Source organism: Atractosteus spatula, chromosome 3 (assembly GCF_055471065.1).
Source record: "Atractosteus spatula isolate fAtrSpa1 chromosome 3, fAtrSpa1.hap1, whole genome shotgun sequence".
In the NCBI taxonomy this organism is placed as follows: domain Eukaryota; kingdom Metazoa; phylum Chordata; class Actinopteri; order Semionotiformes; family Lepisosteidae; genus Atractosteus; species Atractosteus spatula.
The window spans coordinates 74,494,888-74,505,273 of record NC_142708.1 but is presented as its reverse complement, the minus strand read 5'-3'; the positions used below and the strand labels follow the sequence as shown (position 1 = coordinate 74,505,273).

Sequence of the window (10,386 nt, the reverse complement as noted above, 5' to 3'; positions counted from 1 at the left end):
GTCTGCAGCAATCACTGCAGTTCTGCAGAGAGTGAAAAGTGGAGCTTACAGCTTGCGGGAAGATGCTTGCTTTGCGCTACAGAGCTGCGAGCAGAATGTAATTGCAATGCACTATGGTTTTGTCACAGTAGCATCAAAACCATGACAAGGGACACACATGCGGCCTGCTGGTGTTCTCCAGTGTGTAGCCCAGGACACGGGGACGCCAGCTGTTATAAACTGGTTTCTCACACTGCGTTCATCTCTGTCTTGCAGACACACAGACGCCTCAGGTCACGGACGAGAGGAAGACTACACGGGACTGGAGTGATTTTAAAATTTGATGACTCCCTCCCCAGCTCCAAGGGAAACAGCCATCACTCTGAAGAGTAATTGCTCCCATTTTCCTCTGTTTCAGTTCTAGACACCCACTTTTGTAAAGAGGTCTAGTCCTGATGACTAGAGACCCCAAGATAAAACTGCAGTAAAAATAGACGGGTGAAAATCTATTCTAACTCTCCTGGGCTCTGTACGTCAGCACACAGGTTCACTTCTCAAAGCACAGCACTGCACCGTACCGACAGCAATAAATAATAGAAAGCTCAGCTGCATGTCGAACCGTCCACCTTTTGCCCTTTGGAGGTAAAAGCCTTATGACTCACTTCCACATCTTACTGACAAATGAACAAGAAAACAGTACCGCCTTATAAATAAAAAGTACTCCCCCAGGCTGAGCCACATACAGAGAGCTAAACATACAAACACATGCCAGTCTGTTTATCAGAGAGAGAAAAAAACAGCACGCTGGGAAAAGACAAAGGGAGTGAATACTAGTATGAAACATACCGCCTGCTGGGATAACCGACTGTTGAAGAAACTTGGGAGGGGTATCCTCACGACATACAGCTTCCGAAGCAGAGCGTACACATCCCACAGCGACCCTCTCAGAGTGGGTCCTGAGGAGGAGAGGGGCGGTCAGCACAGCCCCTGTGCTCTTCCATGCATAGCCCCACACCAGCATGTCTTTGATCGTGTCTAAACAGGGGTTTTAAAAGGAAAGCAGGAGGCTTTTTTCTAAAGCTTTCACCAGCGCAACGTAATTATGAACTCCACTCTGTCCTCTGTCGTCCTTTTCCTTTCCAGAACATTCCAAGCCGTGCTCTACCACTGGAATCGGCGAGGCAATTAGTCGGGGATTATTGTCTCCACCAGGACTCTCTTTCTCACATTTTTCTACCCCACACTACATCCGGGAGTTTCCTGCCTCCCCCGGGACTGAACTGAGGACATGACGAACAATTGCTGTTGCAGTGAACGCTCCTAACCCCCTGCTCACCGCTGGCTTTTAAGCTCTTACTGCCTTTTCTACTGCTCCTTCTGGGTCAGACTGTCTGTGTGCCCTCTCCAGCCCCCCCTCACCCCCCTCACCCCCGAACCGCCTGGCTGGCTGCCCTGCCGCTGGAAGGGGATTCTGCAGCAGGTAAGAGGGGAGGGGCAAGGCTGTGGCGCACAGGGTATCTCCCACAAACCCAGCACCCATGCTCACGACCTCCACGAGCCATGCTGGAGAGAGAGAGAGAGAGAGAGAGAGAGAGGGGCGCGGGCAGAGACACAGGGGTGAGGGGTCACAGTGTACCTCAAATATGGAGTCCTCCTCGCCCTTGTTTAAGAAGTTATTTATTTGTTGTTTTTTTCCTTGCTGTTTGATATGTCAAGGGACGCTACGCTCAATGACATGAAGCTTTGGTGGCAATGCTCGTGCTCATAAAGCCTGGAACTGCATTTAGGAAAGGGACAGGGGCAGAGAAAGAGACACACACACAGAGAAACACAGGGGGCCTAGTAGGTCTCTATGAAATTCTTCACATTTTTCCCTACCGAAAAATTACCATGGTAAATGTGTGTGTTGCTATAGGCAGAGCAGTGCTACTTTCGAGAGAGCCTCTGGTGGCCGTAATCCAAGAATGCCAAAACGGTTTGTACAACAAGGTGATTACAAGGTGATTGGGCCTGCGATTATAGAAAAGAGAGGCATTTTGCTTGATATGCAAGGCTATTAGATATCATTGCTCATGCCGTCTGCTTTGAAACAGAGCCACAGAGCCATGAATAATGGATAATTACGGTTATTGCTTGTCTCAAACATAATTTATGCCACTAACTGGCTTTACCCACTTCAAACAAATAAAGACTCAGCAGTGCTAAGAGGACTGGTGCAAGTTGGCCAAGTGTTTCTGATACAGACAGATGAAAAACTCTCTAAACATTAGCCTTGGAAATAAAATCCCACGAGCTCTGATTGTACTGTCTACCCCCTTGAACACACATTGAGGTAGATAGAAACCTCTTTTTACGTCTTTACCGCAGACTGCATCATCATCATCATCATCATTTTTTCCAAAAACTCCTGTCTTCAGCTGTCCTCACCCAGTGTGCTCCTGACCACTTCCTGATTCAATCTTGCCGTCTTATAGGACCTGCTCCTCTCGGTTGCCTTTCGGCATCTTGACTCTTGACTCGAGACAGTAAAGCTGCCTCTGCTCGTTAATCCACAAGTCATCCCTTGCTCCTGGGTTGGTGTGGTATACTGTACATGGGTTTTGGTGTCAGTTCACAGGAACACAAGTGTACTGGAATGAGTGCAGGCAAGAATGCATATTGGACATCATGCCAGTAGCACCAGCACCACCAATATCAAGCAATCTAGGGTGAAGACTGTTCGTCTCTTCTTGTCTTGGGTCTGTAGAATTTGGAAATGTAGGCTATGTGCTCCTGGTTTAATGTTAAAAATCAAATTCAAATGCTCAGAAAAGGAAAGTGAAGGTGTAGATAAGGATGACTTTTCTCTTTGGAATGGGCTGTCCAAAATATTGCCTGAAGGGTGGCATTGCTAGATTCTGTTCCTCCTTCAACGGATCACAAAAGCCCCTCAATTCTATAGGCTACCGAGAAAGCTTGGTTCTACAGAGTCTAAGGGATAAGGTGAGTTTAAACATAACAGCAAAGATGACACAGTGTGGCAAGAAAAAAAAAAATTCTCGTCCTCTCCAAAGGTGAACTATAAACTCCAGACTTTGTAGTAACAAGGACAGAGATTATATTTCAGAATTATCTTACAAAAACAGGTAGAAGGACTGTAAGTCCTTCTTCTGTTCTTCTGAACTTTTAATGTAATCACACTGCAAAAAAATGGGTGTGGGAAGTTTACATACACATGACTGGTCTTGGTATGTTTATGTTAAAAGCTCCGTAGTCTTACCAAGCTTATCATTGACCAGATACTAATTAACCTTGCTCTGTGGAGCCTCGTTAAGAACATAAGTGCCTCACAAAAGCCATCCAGCACTCCGCAGAACCAACGATTGTCCTGCCTTACCAATTTAATTAACTGGAAACATCAGGCAAAATGTCAGAAGAGGATTTTCTATGCTGCTAATCTCCTTTCATTAAAATAATGAAGGTAATGTTTATTCCGCACTAAAAAAGAAAAGGATGCCAGTGTTTTCCTACGTACTGTATGTTGCTGCCTCTGTGTCTGTGAGTGAATGGGTTGTGTGCACAAGCACTAGCCTGCATGCAAGCCTTTGTTGCACAATTCTAGAGCGGAGTGGAATTTTCCAACAGAGGCTAAGCAAAGCCTCAAAGAGGAGGAAATTACATGATTGCACTGGTGTGTCCATGAAAATCATACTCATTACCACGTTTGACCCCTAACATTGCGCCTCTTAAGCCAGATCTCATCTGTGTGCCCGTGTTCCTTATCTGCAGTATTGATTATTCAATTAATTCTCTCTTGCTGGTCAGAAAGTGTGTAGGAATTGCAGCCTACTGTATAGATTTTACACAAGCCCTGGGATATCCTTGGAAATATGATTGAATATGAATCACTTCAAGTCTCTGAAGCAGATGAGGTTTCTGAGAAGCCCGATTACTGATGTACCTTCCGGCAGACAATTAGCTCTTGAAAATGTGCCATGACCCCTGTTTTTTTCCGGATACTTTCTACACATCTTGCTTCCCTCCCACTGACTCCTTACTTGACCTGTCTAGTTATGTTCTTTGTCTTCTAAGCACCCCTGGTCTCTGTGCGAAACCTGAAATGTCAGGGTTTTACAAACTTTAAGTAAAAGCTCTATAAACCACTAAGACTGGTCGGCCAGAGGTCTCCAAACTTGTCCCTTTTATGTCACAACAGCTGTTCAATGTTTTTATTTTGCAAAGAAGCACAAACTTAGGCCAGCCCATTAATTTTTTATCAGCTGCATAATGATGTGCAATTTTATAAAACAGAGAAAACAGACGTTACATCCCTCTCTGTTCTAGCAAACCATGGTGAAACAGCTGTTTTCCAGGCTACTACTCCATTCTGTCATGAAAACCACACTGCTGCCTTCACTATAAAGATGAGTCTCTAGAGTAGAGTCAGTTAACTGAATTCTTAGTAGGTAATTTGATTTGTCAGGATAACTGCCTGATAAGAAAGCCTGCCTATAAAAATACTCATTCATCCTTCTTTAGCTGCGTTACACACTGAATGACAATTCCTTAACAGTATGGCTGGATGAAGAACATCCAAACCCAAGAAAGACCCTCGTCCATCTATTTCTTGAAGGACCTTAGAAAGTCAGGCTTTTTCTTAATTTCTGAGGTGTCTAAAACCCATCTCCAGCTTTTGTACTGTACTGTTGCTCGAAGGGTTCGTGTGACCTAGACCCATGCTTTCTGTTGGAGTTGTTGCTTTTGTACTCCTTCAGAAGATGAAAAGTCCTCTCGGCTCTCATGCAACCTGTCGCAGAAGGAATAAAGGGATCCCTCTTTGCTGAACCACTGCCACCAGTGTTGAAACCATTCTATAAAGAACACAAAACAATCCCTGTCTTACCAGCCGAGTACCAATTACAGTACGTCGAAGAGCATTTGTGATATTAAAGATGTGACCCTTCTTTTGAAAATAATACATACAGCAACAAATGTTAATGAAATTGGAGTTAATTAGAATATAGGTTCTCAAGACTGCCTTCAGGGAATGAACTGAGCTCACTGTGTTTGATCTCATCCTGATTCTTAATTCCAATGTATTCATCTTCTTTGTTGGAAATCATAGAGCCAGAATCGATTAAACCAAAGCTATTTTAAAACTTTTTAACTAATTAAACACTCATTTATTTGTCACAATCCGGTTCTGCGCATCAGCGGGAATTAAGATTTGAGGCAGCTTTTGTATTTCTGTCGCAATACTTCAACTGAACCATGCAAAACATGTTTTCCAAAATTATGTTCATTATATACTTTTATTACTTCACTTTCGTTGTGTTACAATACAGAAACAAAACAAAAAAACACCTTTAAATAGCCAAGACTTCGCGTGTTGTTCAACAGAACGATTTCAGATTAGAGCTTTTCCCCTGAGGTTTGAAGAGAGTCTTCCTGAAGCACAGCTGGAGGAGCGTATGAGGCAGGGTGCGTCAGTAGAACAGGTCGTCAGCGTACAGGACTCACTGCCTTTTTGTTTTCTTTGCAGGAATGCCTCTTGCTTCACAGACTCCCCGAGTGCCAAACCTTCACGATCACAAAGCTCCCACTTCTGCTGCAGCAAGCATCGCCCCTGCTCTCAATTCTGTTGGTCTGTTTTGCCCCGCTAAGAACGACAAAGCGCGCAGCCCCATCACGGACCCCCTCCCCGACACACTGGCCGCCCCATGTCACTTCTTCCCCTCACCTTTTTTTTTTTGTATCTGTACATACTTGTGTTTCAAATCTTATAGTTTTGTACATGTAATTTTTTATGGTGTTTAATCTTTTTGATAATAAAAAGTGTGTTAATTCACAATGCCTTCGCTTCACATAAAAAAAAGGTGTTTATCCATCCCTGGCGTCTGGTCGAAGCTTTTGAACTGTTGCGACTTGGGAATCGGAGCAACTTTCAGACTAAATACAATCGGGGTGTCGAAGGGGCCTCCAAGGGACTGAAGTGAGCAGGGACCCTGCGGTGGATAGGGCCCTGCAGTCCACAGATTGCTGGCTAGCCGACAGCGAATCCTAAAAAAAACCTTAACCCTAAGTCTTAAAAAATAAATAAAAATTAGACAGAAGGGACTTCACTCTTACCCCCATCTCTCAGCACCTGTGTCAGGGTCGGCAGTACAGGCTGGATGGCAATGAAAGAGACCTTCGCAAACCCCCAGGAGTAAGAAATTAGGCATCATTTACCAATGTCATTCAGAGTCAGGCCTGCGGCAGGACCCTGCTGCTCCACAGCACATTTAATAAACCTTAATTTTGCTTTTCACACTATCCTTTTCATTCCTGATTGAATTTTTTTGTCATACGGTGCAGAGAAGACTTAAAGAACTCTCTGTAAGAGATCTCTCTTTTTGGCACAACTCCAAACAACGGCTATCTTTTTTTTTTCGTTCCTTCTTCTGGAAGAGCCTCTACCAGTGGTTTACAGGCTGAATTAATTGGGACTCATTCTGGAGATGTGCACATATTCCACACACACAGTAATTCATCACCGGCACATATATTACATATATGTAATACTGTATATAAGTAATAAGGGACTTGTAGCACCCGAAGAAAATACAAAGACAGTTAATCAAATGCACCACCCCAACAACAATGGAAACATTTTACCCACAAAACTCAGAGTTATCTTGGAGTATGCTAATGGTGAGTGATAAAAACATATGAGCGGTTACAAACGAGATGAGGCCATTCTATCCATCTAGTCTGTAGTTAGTAGCTAATGGATCTGAGGTTCTCATCCGGCTCTTTTTTGAAAGAAGCCAGAGTATCACTTTCATGCACATAACTAAGGCAGCTTGTTCAGACTTCAAGTCAAGCCCACTGACTTAATTTTGTCTAAACCCAAAGAAGGCCCGGTCTGCAAAATGTGCCTCAGAGTATAGAGACAGCAGGTGACTGCAGCACCTCATGTAAAGAATGGAGGAAATGAATGGTGCATGGTGAAAAAAAAATAATACCAGGCAATTACAAGTGGCCGTGAAGCTAAATAAACACAACTGTTTTATAGCAAGTGTGCTGAAAAGGAAACAAAAATTAAGAGGTGTAAGAAAGCACCAGTTATGGGAGAGAAAGCAATCCGTCCGACTGTGATAAAACAAGTCCCAGTTTGACACAGGGGTGACTCAGGGCTGCACAAAAGCCAGGAGAGCTCTGCTGGTGCTTGAATAGGGGCTGGCACAGCAGTTTATTCTGTATACTGTACGTTTTTCCAGCTGCAGACTGTATGAAAGCAGCAAGCAGTGATCAATACGATATATCGAGTATGTTTATCTGTGCATTTCTATCTGTGCTGAGGGTAGGATTGGCCTCTCTGCTCATACTTACAGGCGCCTGGTTGGGCAGGACAAAGGTCAAAGCAAAGACTAAGCTAGAGCTAAAGCTTGACAATAAAAAAAGGCAGATTCTGACATGAGTTTAAACACAGAAAGGCATTAAAGAACTGATGGTAAATTTGAACGCTGCTCTGCTGTTTGCAGACACCAAACAAGAGAGAGAGAGATTAAACATTGCATTTGCATTTTGCATGAAAAAAATGCAAAGGACAAATCCCAAATACTAGATCATCTTCTGTGAAAAGCCCTTACCTTATGTACTGTAGCTGAACAATTAAAGACAACTGAAAACAATGAGGTCCTACAGTATTTGCTGTGTAATGTTAATACTTAAAATTAAAAAACAAATAGTTTGATTAAAAACCACATCCATATAAAGAGGAGGATTTCACACGTTGGGGAAGACAGCATATTATTTTGAGATTAAAAAAAAATAAAAACCATACACTGGGATAGTAGGTGAAAGTAGGCTTTTATCAAATATTCTCATTGCTCTTGTACTCAAGCCATCTTAAATATCTACATATGTCCTCTTACAGGAGAGCTCACAGGGAGGCCCTGAAGCCAGAATAAGGAAAACAGGATTAAAAGGACACCAGATTGCCTTTCTCTTTCATGTCAGTGTTGTTTGCTTCACGGGGACGCTTCTACGCTGCCCTCTTTGAAAGACCGGGCCTGTGTAAGACCCGCGGCTCACCCCAGGAATCTGGCGTGCAGATGAAAAGAGCTCAAGGAGAGGCTAGTTATGTCTGTGTCTGCGGAGCCCAGCCGGGAGCCAGCAGGCCGGCTGGAAGAGAGAGGGCCGAGGCAGCTGCTCCGCTGGGCCTCCGACGAGAGGGCAGGCCAGTGGCGGCTCCAGCGGGGCCAGGGCGACAGTGCAGGCTCAGCACAGGACGCAGTCCTTTCAGGGGCTCAGACACTGAATTTATTAGGTCAAAAAAGACATCAATTTATCTATATATAAAGTTTTAAACCTCTATAAGGCTGATTTTTTAATCAACACATTTCTTACCTTTATTTTCAATACCTGTTCTTGCACATTTTAGACTTTCTTTCCATGGGTCTAAGGAATTCAACAGACTCCACCTGTCCTCTGAGTCTCGAGCTGTCAATCTCAGAATCCATCTGGTTGAAAACCTGAGGACTGGGGCGGCGACCTGGGACTTTGGAAGAAACCCTGCTGGTGTGCTCTCTGTGTAGCGTCTGCACAATTTTAAATGCATGTTCCTGTATGTTTGCGGCTCTGTGTTCAAATGATTGGCCCGTAATGAGTGTGGCTCTGTTGAGCCTGGTACCGGGTTCTGCATGCTTGGTTCTTGTGCAGATGCAAACAACGGGAGGCAGGCCCACTCACCAGCACTCCTGCCTCCTGCCTGTTCTCTCTCAGCTCTGCACAGAACCTGTTTCTGACACAGCAGAGATGTGTACAGTGGCTGTGTGCCCCCCCAGCGACTCTGGGAAATGAGTTTCTTTTTTTAAACCACTGTGCTCCCCAGTGCTTGGAATCCAGGCGCAGAACACAATTTCCCCCCTACTTGGTAAAAGACGACTTTCCAACAGATTTGCTCTGCAGGTTAAGTTGCATGGAGACATCTGGGAAAAACCTCCTGTGTTGTTCCGAGAGTACCGGGCCCGACCGGCGCTATCAGAGAGAAAGGTCACACGATGCAGTATTTTGGTTGGTGGTGCGAGAATTTCTGTACAACCTAAAAACCCTGACAATGCTGAACCTCAAATGGGAGTCATTTGAGATAGCAAAAACAAGCTCTTCAAAATCTATGTCTGATTGACGCAGAATAAACAAGTGTAACATCAGTGCACTGAGCTGGATGATGTGATCGAACAGTATATAGACAAAGTATATCTGCTCATGTAGCACAGGGTTCAAACCGAGAAAAGTAACGCAAACAGTATATAAAGCATTATTAGGAACACATTCAGTTTTGGTCGCAGCTTTGCAAAAAGGATACTGCTGATCTATGAAGAGATTGAAGGAGACTGCACACACTAATTCCTGATCTCAAAGGAGAATTATACAAGGGAATTTTAAAAGAACTTAACCTCTTTAGTCTTAAACACTGGAGATTAACACAAAGGGATTTGATTCAAAGATTCTGAAGATATATCAGCAGGGTACTTCAAGCTCAACAAATAGGACACAAGATCACAACTGCGCTTTAACATCAGATGGGTTTAGGACTGATGGAAGGAGGAGGTTATTTAGAAAAACATGGAGGTACAAGACACACGTGGAGGAACCGCCAGCTCAGCCGAGCTACTGAAGCTTTGAGCTGGGAATCTTTCAAGAAAAGACTGGGTGACATTTCGGAATCAATTACAGCACATATCAGGAGCCACACTAACAAATCAGGATGCATCTCAGCTTCTCCCTTTTAACCCTTCTTCTGTTCTTACGTTTTTAAACCAATTATTGATAATCAATTCAATTATCAATAACTGAGAACTGAGAAATGATAAATTACACATTCTAAAAACATATGCAATGAAATAGGATAGGCATCTGGCTTCTTAATGTTCCTCATCCTGAACAACATATACAAATAGATAAGATCATTTAATTATTATGAATAGCCCTGCAAAGGGTGTGCACTGCCTGAATATCGTCTGAAATACAATGCACACTCTCCGATGGCGGGGCCATTTAGGAACAAGGGCTTCTTGCAAATTAGTCCGTACTGCGCCACACACCGCAGACCTGTGATCAAAAAGGTGAAATCTCGGCTTGTGGTTTATGGGCAATTTGAAGTGTCCTGCACTTCAGCATGAGAAAACGTCAGAAAGAAAATCTATAATAAAAAAAACTATGCAAAACATTTCATCCAGAGCGACTCTGCTACACAGCCGCACAATTTCAAATGGAATTAACAAGCTGCCGATACATCAAGAGTGACACTCTATCAATTACACGTTACACCCTATTAAATCCTCGTAGTACTGTACCCTATGAGCTACATTTTGTGTTTTGGAGCTCTCTTACCAGATGTCCTTTTAATGGATCCATTTGGATATTCAGGCATTCACCGTG

General features: G+C 43.7%; 1 protein-coding gene across 1 annotated transcript in view; it reads left to right on the top strand.

The window, feature by feature from the left end:
- The window catches only part of LOC148838727 (leucine-rich repeat and fibronectin type III domain-containing protein 1-like protein), a 34,797-nt gene extending 28,991 nt beyond the window's left edge, over positions 1-5,806 (top strand). The window contains exons 3-5 of the mRNA XM_088910914.1: positions 256-368; positions 1,123-1,459; positions 5,501-5,806. Coding sequence (XP_088767040.1) covers positions 256-323 — 68 coding nt within the window. The 3' untranslated portion in view covers positions 324-368; positions 1,123-1,459; positions 5,501-5,806. The remainder of the gene's footprint in view (positions 1-255; positions 369-1,122; positions 1,460-5,500) is intronic.
- The last annotated feature ends 4,580 nt before the right edge of the window (positions 5,807-10,386 follow it).